The sequence below is a fragment of the Lissotriton vulgaris genome, chromosome 6 (assembly GCF_964263255.1).
Source record: "Lissotriton vulgaris chromosome 6, aLisVul1.2, whole genome shotgun sequence".
Lineage (NCBI taxonomy): Eukaryota > Metazoa > Chordata > Amphibia > Caudata > Salamandridae > Lissotriton > Lissotriton vulgaris.
In genome coordinates this window covers 1,409,157,671-1,409,171,699 of record NC_141694.1, presented here as the reverse complement: position 1 = coordinate 1,409,171,699, position 14,029 = coordinate 1,409,157,671, and the positions used below count along the sequence as shown (strand labels likewise).

The window sequence follows — 14,029 nt, the reverse complement described above, 5'->3', positions numbered from 1 at the left end:
TTTTGCTATTTCTAGCCACGCCCCTGACTCCGCCCACTGATTCAATCTTTGGTTATTCCAGCCCCCTGATTCTCCACCCACAGTTCCCAATTATAAATGGTTACAAAAAAAGCAAGTTCAAAAATACCTTGAAACTCCTTGGTCACAGCAAAGTAATCAAACTTTTATAAGAGTACGTTTCGGTCTTTGGCCAGACATGTGCAATCGGCCACTATGGAAAACTACTGAGGACAATACGATATGTAGATTATATAAAGGTGGTCAAGAAGAAATCTTGCATCTGCTATGTCTGTGCCCTGCAATAGAGGCGGAAAGGAAAGCTATCCTTAACAGATTATTTAATGCTCGAGGAGTAAGAACATGCAGACAAGTACTAATGGCATGTCTAAACCGAATGATGTATTCCTGAATTCTGCTTTTGTAAAATTTCTATCTGTGATTGGCAAAAACCTTAAGGAAAACATTAATTAGGTTTTTTACTTTTTTAATTATATAATATTAGAATAACTATGTCCATGGTGTTTTACGCGTTTTACTGTCGATGATATTTTTAAAATGCCTATGACTGACACCCACAGTTCCCCTACTTTTTTTCCCACTTCGACCACTGGTTAGGACCCATGTTTCTATAATGCTAGTCTACCAAAGACTATAATGCAGGTGAAAGGATAATGGCCGGGCTGAAGACAATGGAACACTTATTTCCTTAGAATAAAAATTGTCTGAAAAACAGATTTAAAAAAAACAAACAAAAACAACCAAGAAAAACAAAAAAAGAAGGGCTTTTACAAGTACGGCAGTCTTGGGACTGCCACCACCGGTCCGCCCACTGTTTTAGGAGTGTGGCGTAGGATAAGACCGCCGCCTCTGCCGGGATCAAGGATCCCGCTGTGGCGGCTGTCTACAAATGTCCTGAATATGCCGGCGGTGCCGATGCCAGCACTGCGGAGCATATTACGTACTGCATATCCACTGCCCATTTCATGGCGAGGTCCCCACCATGAAAAGGGTGGAAGACAAGCAGTTTAGGGGGCCGTAACAGGTCCCCAGGCTAAATATTCACCTGGGGTGGCGCGTGTGGGGCACATGTTATGCACCCCCTGGAATAGCACCTTCGTTCCTCAACGGTGTGGCATGCACGACTTGGTGCATGCCACACCATGCAGGAACGTGCTGCAGGCACTCTCACGGCGGCGGTATGCTGTTAAGGCTCTCCTATGAGCCTAAAACAACCCCCGCCATGAGACAGCCCCCACACAACCCACCTGCACTGGCTTAAACGCATAATCCGGCAGGCAGGTGCACCATGGCCTTAGAGGTCTTCCTGGGACCGCCGGGGTGGCAATCCTATTGGAGGATTGCCAAAGTCATAATAAGGTCCTAAATGTTATTCTCAAGGAGCCTGTAAATGCCAGTGACAAGGTCATTCTAATCACAGAATGTACTCTGGCTCTGAGGAGCTTGGCATGGGCTCAAATACTTTAAACTGAAATGCACCATCAGAAACAGCTCTGACTCACTCCCTAGTTTCTGGCAAGATGTCAACATTTTACATAATCGTGGAACCCAAGCTTCCCTTTAATCCCACCATAAAGTGTATGCAAAATCAATTTTCAAATTTTGAACAAATTAACTGCAGAACTGTACCTGTCTGCTTGTGAAGAGAGAGTGCAAACCGCCTTGGCCGCAATGCTCCCGCTCATCAGACTGCCTCCGCGGAAGTCAAAAGCTCTTCCCTTGCTGCATTCCTTGACAAGATCCTGTATGGGGACCGGCTGGATGATGGGGAACTTGCCCAGAGCAGCATCATGCTCGGACATTGCATTTTGGGGGTAGCCCTTGCAGGTACTGGTCTGCATCCCCTCTGTGCTCTGTTGCGACTGGGTTATGTTCACTGGCGGCTGGGAAGTGCCATCGCTGAAGTGGGTGTGCTCCAGGGTGCTGATGTACTCGCATACCCTAGGAGAAAAATCACACAGACAGCAATTAGTGATGAGGCAAAACAACCGTCGAATGGAGTCCGAGTACTCATCAGTCAAACATTACATTCCTTCAGATTAACACAAACACTCATCTCAGTCTAACTCAAGCACTAGAGCAGATATATGCTGTCTGTAAAATGGGAGAATATTTCTTACAGTATTGCAAATTAAGAGATAAGCTTTGAGTTGGAATAGTTTACCACTACAATAATGATTTTAGCTAACATGTTAGTAGTACTCCAATGTCATTGGAAAATTGATAAGAGTAGCTTATCTACCAAAAAGAATTCTCCTACCTTGAGAGCAGGGATGTAGCTTGAGGAAGGGTGGTGTTTGGGGTTTTACACCCCCCCCTAATAACCGTATTCTCTAGTTGATACCAAAAGTACAGCCCAGGGGCCGCATGCGGCCCTCCTGATCTTTACATGTGGCCTCTTGGGCAAGAGCAGCATGAGGTTGCTGTTTACTTGACTCAAAAATAACAATAAAACAATGCTAAATAAGCATGCAAGAAATTATTTGAAGGTTAATTCAAGAAAGTAACTAGGGTGTCCTGCGCCACTAAACTTTAGAAATACCTCTTTCATTTTTAAATGTATCTTGTAGCAAAAGTGTAAAAGTATGAGAAAGTCTTTTCAAATTACAAAAAGTGTATTTCATTAAAATACAGAACCATTTAATCTTAGTATATTAGATTATATAAGTGCATTGAGAAGTATTTTTTTTTTAAAGTGATAATTTTCAAACATAAATTTAGAAACATCAGTTATGTGAACTATTTGGGCGGCCTGGGTTTCTATTATACGTGAACAATATAGTTTATTAACTCATACACAGAAAGTTTTGTAGCACATCCTGAAGTCCTGTATGTGATGAAGAAGAATAATGTAAGGTGAAATAAAACAATTGCCTAGCATCACACAATTTGGTTAAGCGGAGAAGCCAGGATTAAACCCAAGCTTTTGGTTTCACAATATAAAATTCATACACTATATGTATATGCTTCACTTCCCCTACACACAAACACACACACCTTGCCAACCCCCCCCCCCCCACCTCCACTTTGTCCCCCATTACCTTACCGCCCCCCTGCTGGCATCAATGCATCCCTCGGTCATAACACAGACCAAAAGTTTGTAACCCCTGGGAACATGTTTGTGAGTACCCATGCCAGTCTAGTAAATAGTGGGGTACAGGTGCTTTCAGTCGGGTATGGTGAGGTAGCTGTCGGTTTTCACGTAGGATTTTTACATGCACCCACAGACAAAAACTTACACACACACACACACACACACACACACACACACACACACACACACACACTCTCTCCTCTGTTTTGAAGTTCTTAAAACTGTTGGTTATTTTACAACATATTGCCTTTTAAGCAACTCTAACAATTTGCACTGCTCTCCCTTTCCACTGCCCCTTAAGCACCCTCCTGCTCTGCTTCCCAAATAACTAATTGTACCATGATATGCCACTGTGATTGTTGGGAAATTTGAGGCTCACCCCCTCCCCGGCCAATCTTACTGACCAAGCTACGCCCCAGCTTGAGAGGTTCAGTTATTTGTGGAACCAAAGAGTTTGTCTGTTTAAACGTAAAGAACAGTAGAAAGTACACTTTATTTCTGAGCACAGAGCAAGGACAGTCAGGAAGTATTCAATGAGCATTGCCAATGCATCAGCCTGTAACATAATACTAATTCATTATAATCATCAAGGGCAACCATAACTCTCCAGATCTCCCTAAGAGAGTGTATCTGTGCGCTAAGATTGACCAGAAATGAATGTCAAACCCCTGGAGAGGAATCAATGCCTGATATGAAGTACCTGTATCTAGGCATCATTAGCAGTACTTGACGCCAGTTTAGCTGATCCACTTTCCCATCAAGGCTCAAAGAAGGGCAGATTTCCTTTTGTTGTATAGCGTTTTAGGACCCTAGTATAATTTTCCTGATTCATGCCCTTATATAGGTATAAAATACAGTATCCTAATATAGGCATAGAAATCACAACCATATTAAGACATAGCTCAAGTAGTCCTAATACGGCTAGGCTACTTCACTAGTTCCGAAAATCTACAACGATTTCTTGGAAAAACCCGTCTTCAGCAGTGAGGGACTTCCCCCTGCATGAATATTAATTTATCAAAGAAATCATGGAGTTTTCAGAGAATCAAGTCTCTAATGACGTTATTATGTCCAATCTTATGTCAAACTCGGCACCTTCAAGGTATAAATATGCCCACACTTGTTCAAACAAACACACGGTGGTTTGGAGCATTTCGACTATCTACTTGCCCGACGCCCTGCTGCTGCAAGTGCCGAAGGAAGCCGACCCTCCAGCTGACGCACTGGGAGACCCTGTACTTTCTCCAGCTGAGAAATCCAGCTCTAGTGTTTCCAGGTTATCCTTGCGGGTTGCTGGGAAATCGAGTCTTGAGATAGAGATACAAGACCTCCTACATTCTAAAACCAAGGTACGGAGCCGATTAGACCCTAAGAGAATTCTTGGAATAGATTCTTGGCAAAAGAATACTAAACTTAAGCTACACCTCACTTACTTCTTCCCTTGTACTAGACATGGGTTAGGTACACCGGGGTAGGCGTATTTTAGAAGCACCAGTTGAGTGCTTTGAGTCATTATTTATCACTGTATGTATTTTATGCACTTTAGGTATTCTATGGCTTAGAAACCATATCATGCTATTACAATAATATTTTGTAATACTCTTTTTACTGTACGAACTTTACTTCATGCTAAGTATTGCAATTGTAGCAGTTCATTTCCTATGCTTGAGAAAGAAGACTCTTCAATAAAATCCTTTTATTGAAATCGCCCGTCTCTCTATTTCTCTGCACCTCTTATGAAACTAAGCATGCACGATTGACTGAGTGAAATAACTATCTATTGTTTCTGCGACTCTAGAGATTGATTTCTTATTCTTGGGAAACAAAGTTGTCATGTTTTAAGTGGTTGTCAGAAACTAATCCCTTCTTGTTCATTCGAGAGTTTCTAGTGACATCTGAGCTAGCTGGCACACACACAATTAAGTTTGGTATATTCGGTAGAGACCTAGTTGACTTCAGTCCTATGTCTAAACTACAGGATACACTATTCCAATGCACAGAGCCTATTGGGAATATAGGAACTACACTACACTTTAAAGAATCTTAGCACTCCAGTATTTAACTTTGTCTCTACCTGTTCTTCAACAGCCATTCACGAAAAACACATCCCTCAAGAAAGGAGTTATTGCCCTTCTTCATTCCAAAGCATATACTGGGAGGTTGATGCTCCAGGCAGCATAACTACATTGGGTAGGCAGAAGAATGCATGATGAAATATGGGATATTCCAGTGGAGGACTTAGCTTGTCTATTCCTCCAAAATATTGTTTGAAAATATTGTGAGACACAAATATCATGTCAAAAATATTATGGGACTGAATATAAATCAATAAGAATTTCATTTTTTAAGTTGTTTATATTGTTTTTTTTAAGTATAGTTATATATAATTTTGCTTTTCAATTCTTTACTTTAGTTTTATTTGTGATATAAAATATATTTTTTAATGTTAAGTATGTTTAATTATTTGTTACTGTGTTTTTTTGAAAATATTTTGTTTTATTGTCTTATGTCAATTTGATAGCAGATTGTTGGGTTTGTAGGCGAATAGGGTGGGGACGTTTTTAAAATATTTGCTTTAAATTTATTATACATTTTTCTAAGTTTTGGATTTGTAACTATATAATTATGTAAACATTATTTTAGATAGTTAACAGAAAATATCAATATTGTAATATTGTATTATTTGTTAACTGGTTAATTAGATAATTGATTGTAGTAATTATGTTTTGTAATAACTTGAAACGTATATTGTTATTTTTTCTGTTATTATTTTAATGTGTTTTTGTGGTTGTTGGAATTTTAGAGTAATTGAGTGGTAACTATGTTAAACCTATTCTATTTGAGTTCTTAATTGAGAAAATCTTCAATACCGTTTCCTGTATAATTTTATGTTAATTTTATGTTTTTAATAATTTAAAGACATTATATAATGTTAATATTTTAATATGTTTATGGAAACACATTTTGTCGATGTATTGTATATATATGGAATTTATTAGGAAAATTAAATATGGGCTTTCTAAATGTTAATATGTTCCCTACTGTTGCGCAGGTTGGAGTGGAGTGGTAAATGTGACTCTCCAGAGTCCAACACGTTCCGTACTGTTGCTCATGTTGGAGTTAGAGTAGTAAATCTAACCCTTTCAAAGCTCAAACTATCCCTACTGTTGCTGATGTTGGATTGGGAATAGTAAGTCCAACATTTTCCCTCCTGTTGGTCAAGAGGGAGCTAGAGTGGTGAATTTGACCACTCAACGTATATTTTTATCTGATGTTTTTAAAAATGTTTTAATATATATTTTTGTTTACATTTTGAAAATTACATTCAATATAAATTATTCTTATTTATATTTTATAGTCATGATGTTAATAAATGTACTTTTTTCAATATCTAGATTTGATCATTATTTTATTAGTATTGATTATTATTTATGTTTAAATATTTTTAAATGCTGTTTATTTTTTGCAATATTTTGAAGTGTCTACTTTTAATGTTTGTAAGTTATAGTTTTTATACATTTTTATATTAGAAGTATATTTTTTAAATGTAATATTTTTAAAGGTAATATATATTTTATAGTTAATAAAGTGTATAGTCACCTATTTGTTTGACGATCTTGTGATCTTCCATATTTTTGTTGCCCATATTTGTGACTTTAAATACATACTATGTATGTATGTAATGTCGATAGCTGTGTCCTCAGTATGTTTTTTGGCAATATTTAGGTCAACAAATTTTCATCGTACAACCCTAGCTTGTGTTGGACCTTCACCTGGCAACAGCTGCAAACTTCCACGCATCACATGAGCATCTCTCTCCAGTGCCAACAAGATGGTTTAGAATCTAATTGTCTCTTTCCTGAGAGGGTCCCATAAGGGGTGGGTTTTATTAGAATTGAGAGTCACCAAGAAGTGGACACTGAAGCCTGCACTTAATTTACCAGCCACTTAGAGTGACTTTCAGCGAGATGCATGCAGTCCCCTTTATTTATGGTCTGGAGACACCAATTACACGTGTGCGACATCCATGCATACAGACATAGTGTACAAGATATTAATTCAGATTAAAACAGAGCATTTATTCTGGCCACTTCTCCATCGCCTTGTGATATCTTTGCCTGTAATTTCTAGAAAAAACGCACAAGTTAAGATGAGGAATGGATTGAAATGTTTTCACAAATGACTGTTGAAAATGCCTTTCCAGAAACTCGGCCTTTTAAAGACAAAAGTGGGAGGGGGCGGAGGGTGCATGTGCATAACAACCAAGCATAGGCTCCACTAATTGATAAAGCCATAATGCAAATGTGAAAGGGAAAGGGAAGGAAAGGTATCAAAAAAATAAAAGTGTTAAGAAAAATTAACTTCAGCTCTAGAGATATATGGAAATAAACACACACAAACTCCACCAGAAATATGTGACTGTACATCATCCTTCCGCAAAACAGGGCGTTTCTGATTTCTAACCACTTCTTTACACTAGATAGTTTAGTTTCTCCTGGGTCTTTAGGTATAGCTTGGCAGCTGCCCAACCTCATTCCAACAGACACCCTACTCCAGTCCAGCCTTGCATAACCCAAGCCGTACTGCAAACCACACATTCTTCATTCAGCAATGTGGGCATGCTTGAAGAACCAGTCTTGGGTTGATTGTGTTCTTTTTCAGAGAGGACCTTTGGACTAGACTGTTCCTATTGAGGAAGGACTGAGGCTGATTTGCATATGGCTGTGTCAAATGTGAGGTGGCAGTGTGGCAAAATAACAATGGGTTAGAAAAATAGTTGGACAGTTTATTGCACCCAGATTCATTGAGGGGGTACATGGGAGTGGGGGGACTGTTGCTTTAAAAGGCTGGATCACTCTTTACAGCGTTTTTTGGCATTATCAAGTTTGCTTTTAACGAACGTGTAGTTAGTTATGTACAGATTTGTATGCATGTTTGTAGTTGTAAAACAGCGCCTCCAGATCAGTGCTTCCTCCGTTTATGTTCCACTGCTCTAAGAGTTTGTCCTTGCGTGTTCACTTGGTGAGAGAGCAATGGCGGAGGTTTGTTGCTTTTTTAGTTTAGTGAGAGGAGGCACAATGGTGTCCATTATGTGAGTAACAATGCACCCATTTTTTATTTGGATAAGTAACTCAGAAACATTGAATATAGATTAAGTAGTCCTATAGGAGGCAGGCATGACCTTGAACACTTTAGGATCAAAGTTTTTGAGTTCTCTGGTAGTTTTCAGGATTTTTCTGGGTAGAACGGTCTGTGGCGAATAGGAAGAGTGAAGAAAAGGAAGGTATACATGTTTAGACAAAACGATTGGCAGAGGTGTTCTTTCCTTATAGAGTCATCTTCAACACACAAAACGGAGTCCTCAGCATTCTTACTATACTTTTCCCCTTGTGAAGCCATCACGAATGGACAATCTGCTGGCTTATTCTTCAATCTTAGCACATACTCAACCCCCAGCTCAATTCACAGACACCAATTATCAGCCTTCAGCCTTGCAACTATTTTCATTGGTGCTCCCACAAGCACAAAAGCATGCACCAGTGGATTGTAGTCCTTACACAACACAAATGGCTTGTCTACTGGACTACCCAGTAATGTTCAATAGCCCAACCACTGACGAATGACTTCTTTCAAGCATATAGTAATTCACATCTTCAGGTCTCAAAGCACAAGCCTGTCTGTCCACCACTTGAGTCAGGATTGCACCTACCACTGTCGTGTTGGTATCTGTAGTTAAAATCGAGTGCCTCATGACATAAAATTGGCTTGGTGATGGCATCCAACAACTATCTCCCTTGATCAAATGAAACACCTTCTTGAACTCATTCAACCACTGAAACTGAATGTCACTCTTCATCATCCCTGTTAATGAAGCCTCCTTTTTCGGACAGTCCATCACAGATTACCCTAACTATCATCGAATGCCAGTTAGGAACTTGGAGTTCAAGTTGAGCATTTGTAGGGAAGGGTGCAGGGCTCTCTCCTCCATCCATGGACCAAAGAACCCTTCTCTGACAGATGTGTTCTCATTAAAGGAGGTAGATTGGAAAACCAGACTTGACAAAGCCAAGCAAGTTGCTTTAAAAAATCCAAAACTTCATTGTTCCGTAGGCCTACTGCCAAAAGCATGAACTTTACTCCTACAAGCATGCACCTGAAGGATATGTTTCAAGCGCGGCAATACAGTGATATGGATGTGCAGGTGTTAAAGTTATGACATTTTCCATCAGCCAATTTACATAGAATACTACATGATGTATCTATACCATTCGCTCCTCTAGCAGCTAGTCCGTCACACTTCTAAAGTGCAGCGCTTGTACCTGAAAACATGGGGCCAGCAGTCCTGATTGTGGCTTCCCATCTCGAGCCCCACATTCAAGATGGCGTCCATGCACAGCACGTGCGCTGTGTGTAACCGCACACCTGGTGTCTTCCCCATCTGCTCCAGCTTCTGTTCTACCTTCTGTTTCACTGAAAGGAAAGCCGAAAAAACAAAATCACTCTTACACCGTGCATTTCTGGCAGGTGGCCTCAGATTTGCATTAGCTGGAAACAGGAACCACGACTACGATATTTCACACCATTATTTTTTAAATTTGAAGCTAGGGCACCGTCCAAAATCGTCTATTAAATGCACTAGCACTGAATTAAATAATCATTCCCTCGTGAGAAAAGAAGTTTCTAAGCACCAACAACAGGATAAACGTTACATTTAACATTTCAGCTCCAGAAATTCAAACATTTATTTTTGTGTTAGTTAGGGCTTTATTACGATGGTGGGCAGACAAGCGTCCGACCGCCATCGTTGCAGGATAGTAACCACCCGACTAGTAGTTGGCTGTTCTACCCTAAATATTACAATGCGACCACCATGTAGGCAGTTGGAAACAAGCCCTTTTCTATTGCGGCTGGTGCTGCAGCCTGGAAAACACACGCAACACAAGCCGCAATAGATAAAGACATGTTGGCAAAAATCCATGCAGCGTGTGCCAGGCACTACGTGGTGCATGGATGTTTGGGGGGGCACCCCATGTGCACCCCGGGCCCATAGTGGAGGCCCATGGGGGCCCTGCTAGAAGCCCCCAAGGTCTCTTTCCGGCTGCCTATTCATGACGGTGAGACAGCCATAAACAGGCAGTCGGAAAGGGATATCCTAATCCCTACTGTGGTGCCGGTGCAGGCACTGCCCCACTGTAGGGATTAGGAATCCGGGGGCTCCATGAGCTTGTCGGAGGTGGTGCTCTTATCTCCCTGCCTACCTCGCTCCGACCACCGGAATCGTAATGTGGCGGTCGGACCAATGACATAGATATCTGTGGAACCGCCACTGACAGCTTGTTGATGGTGGTCCCCCCAACATCCTAATGAGACCCTTAGAGAATTGATTGACATAAAACCGAGCTCAAAAGGCTATTGCATGCAGAACAATAAACAGAATACAAAACCAGCCAAGAGCTACCACAGTTGAGTTGATGATGTGAGCTTGGGTATGGGGAGACTTATGTGAAAGGAAGAAAATGTGTTCGAGCACAGGACAGTAGCAGCATCTGCTTACAATCCAGGATTTTGCTAAGGAATCTTGGGGTACAACTCATCGGAGGGCAGTTTGACATGGTAGGTAAGAGTATTTGTGACTGCTGAGGAGACACACGTGCTCCGGACTCAACAGGCAAGGTGGAACCACTGTCTGAATAAAGGGGTCTTATTTATCTCAGCATTCATCTCTGTAATCCATCCTCTGCCAACATCTGACCCTCCGAAGTGATATATCATCCACTGCCAAGAGTGCTTAGCTCCAGCTAAGGATGCCTGGAAGAATCAGGCACCTCATCCCAAGGCAGGACCTAAACTCAGCTGTCCAGGCGCTTGTCCTATTAAGACTTGACTATGGAATCGATCTCCTATCAGGCATCCCCAAATCCATCTAAGACTGCTCAGAGCCGTGCTCATGCTGCAGCACGCTTTGTAACAGATCACAACAAATTTGATCACATCATCCCTACTCGACTCTCTCTTCAGTGACTTCCCATGGAGGGGAGAGCCCAATTTAAAAGTGCCTGCATCACACGCCAAGCACTTCACTCCTCTTCACCCTCGCACCTAACGGAGAAACTGAACATTTCAGGCAGTATTTGAGATTCAAGGAGTGCTCAGTCCTTTCTTCTTGAACCTTTCACCTTCGAAAGGGAGCGTTACATGTCCAAATCACTCTCTGAAAGTGCCTCAAGAATCTGAAATGCCCTCCCTCAGAGCTACCTGTCACAGCGTCTTCAAAAAGATACTCAAAGCTCTCCTATTCGAACAAAACTTCTGTTAACTACCCAAACTCCACGGCTCCTTTGGGTGCACCTTATCCTATCCATGCACTGTTTATTGATGAATCTTACATAGTAGCATACGCCATTGGTTAATAGTACCTGTTCTTCATTCTATATTTTTATGTGCATTTTCCCCTCATGAGGGGTACCTTGTCATTCACTCTTTCTAGGGTAATCATTTAATTTGTCCACTTGTTACTGATCTGTTTTGGCTCTTTTGTAAAGCGGTCTGCTGCTTCTGGGCATATTCTGCACTATATAAAATCACACAAACAAAAATTAATGAAATAAAGTGTGGCCTTCTCTCTTTCTTTCTCTACTTTTATTATCAAATTGTGGGCAAGGTACCATCCAGTGGCAAGAGCAGAAATTGCTTCTAAATCTACTCAACAAAGATTCTGAGCCTGTACCACGCACATGGGTATATGCAATCGATTGTCAATTCCAATGTAGAAGTGCTCAAACTCACAAGTTTCACTCTTTCAAAAAAGCAGACCTACCATCTTACACTTTGCCACCATATGTCACCAGGTCACTCACTGAAGAGCCCACATCACAAGGTGAGCTGGAAATCCCTGATCAGAGTAGGTTTTAAACTCATGTGAGGAAACTATGCACAACTGAAAGTATAACTGATGTTGCAGCCTCTCCATGACACCGGAAGTTACTTTCAAAGACTTTTCTTTGTATTTTGGGGCATTGGAGGAGTGGTGACAGAAACATAAAACTCTCTCCCCCCTTCAAGCCCACACCTGTCAATCCTTTATCTCCTAGCCGCATAGTGAAAATGTTTCAAAGTTGTCAAGTCTGAACAAGCACTGGCAAAGCCAATAGCCTCTGTGAGAACCATCGGCTTTGTCAAGGTTTTGTTTAGCTATGTTGTACAGCAGTGCCAGTGGTATGCAGCATGGCTGAAAGTAAAGAAGGAAAAAAGGAATATGACGCGGTCAGTGGTGACTAAGTCATTGCACTTTTTAGGTCTCGCCTAGCGACGCAGCGCATGCGTTGCTCGCTTGTGAGATTATTGTTGTCGGTTTTGCTTCGGAAGCGGGGTGGAAGCTCCCCCCATGCTTCTGATTGGCGTGCGTTAAAAATGCGTGCTTTTAATTGGAAGAGATGCAAAAACCACAGGTGATGGACAGAATGCAGAACAATGTCATACATTCACCCCAGTACAGAGATCTGGGCCTAAATCCATCGTTTTTTTGCGCTCCACACCACCCCAGTTCAGACATGGCCATATGCAAACCAGTCTGACCCTGTGCCTCATGGGAACAGTCCAGCCCGAACTGCAAGCCATGCCTTCCCTGGACCGGAAACAAACTTTCGAGGACCGGTTTCTGGAATGGACAGAATGCAGAACAATGTCATACATTCAACCCAGTACAGAGATCTAGGCCTAAATACATCGTTTTTTTGCACTCCACACCACCCCAATTCAGACATGGCCATATGCAAGTCAGTCTGACCCTGTGCCTCATGAGAACAGTCCAGCCCGAACTGCCAAGCCATGCCTTCCCTGGTCCGGAAACAAGCTTCCGAGGACCGGTTTCTGGCATTCCAGCCGTCTTCAGCCCGGCTTGCTTGAATCCAGTGGTGTGGAGTGCATGGGACTCACGTCTGAGCATACCCATCCCACTCGGGGTGATAAATGCAAAAACCACAGGTGATGGACAGAATGCAGAACAATGTCATACATTCACCCCAGTACAGAGATCTGGGCCTAAATCCATCGTTTTTTTGCACTCCACACCACCCCAGTTCAGACGCACAAGTTAATACTTGTGTAACGATATATCTGTAAGAGACATTAGTTAGTGATAGATTCCTTACCTTAGAATATCCCCAGGCGTCAGACTGGATCCGGAAACTTTTGCGTAGCACTACCCTTGCGCGTCGGTAGGTGTCATCTGCGGCTCCGCGTCAGTCGTCGGCGTCGTGGGCGCCGTGAAGACGTCGTCGGAGTACTTAGACGCCGCCTCCGCGTGCTGACGTCAGTTCTTAGACACAGCTTTTCCGCGCCAGAAACACAGAGCTATGCCAAAAACCAACACTGGTGCCATGAAACTAGGGCCCTGAAAGGGGATGACCTTAACCCTAGCTATCGGTTCGCAGAACGGGGAGGATGGGTGGGTCGGTAAGGAATCTATCACTAACTTATATGGTAACACAAGTAGTAACTTGTGCATCTGAAAGAGACACGTTAGAGATAGATTCCTTACCTTAGAATAGATACCCCAGCAATACCAACCCCGTGGTGGTGGGTCTGCGAACCAATAATCACACCAGAAAGTCCAGGAGGACGGAACGGCCAAAGTAGCCATCCCTCCGGACTTGACTGTCCAGGCAATAATGTTGTGCGAACGTGTGCAACGAGGCCCACGTAGCCGCCTGGCAAATGTCCTGCAAGGGCACACCTCGGCCCAAGGCAGTTGTAGTTGCTGTGACTCGATTGGAATGAGCTCTCAGCCCCACAGGGGGTTCCTTCTTAGCCAATGAGTAACACGCCTAGATACACAAGATGATCCACCGAGAGATGGTCTGCTTGTGCACCGCTTTCCCATTCTTAGAGCCCTCGTACCCAACAAAGAGTTGGTCC

At 42.2% G+C, this 14,029-nt stretch overlaps 1 protein-coding gene across 2 annotated transcripts in view; it reads right to left on the bottom strand.

The window, feature by feature from the left end:
• The window catches only part of ARFGEF3 (ARFGEF family member 3), a 475,184-nt gene that overhangs the window by 141,305 nt on the left and 319,850 nt on the right, over positions 1-14,029 (bottom strand). For both annotated transcript variants that reach the window (XM_086927524.1, XM_086927525.1), the window contains 2 exons: positions 9,433-9,583; positions 1,648-1,959 (listed from right to left, as the gene is read on the bottom strand). In XM_086927524.1, coding sequence (XP_086783650.1) covers positions 1,648-1,959; positions 9,433-9,583 — 463 coding nt within the window. The remainder of the gene's footprint in view (positions 1-1,647; positions 1,960-9,432; positions 9,584-14,029) is intronic.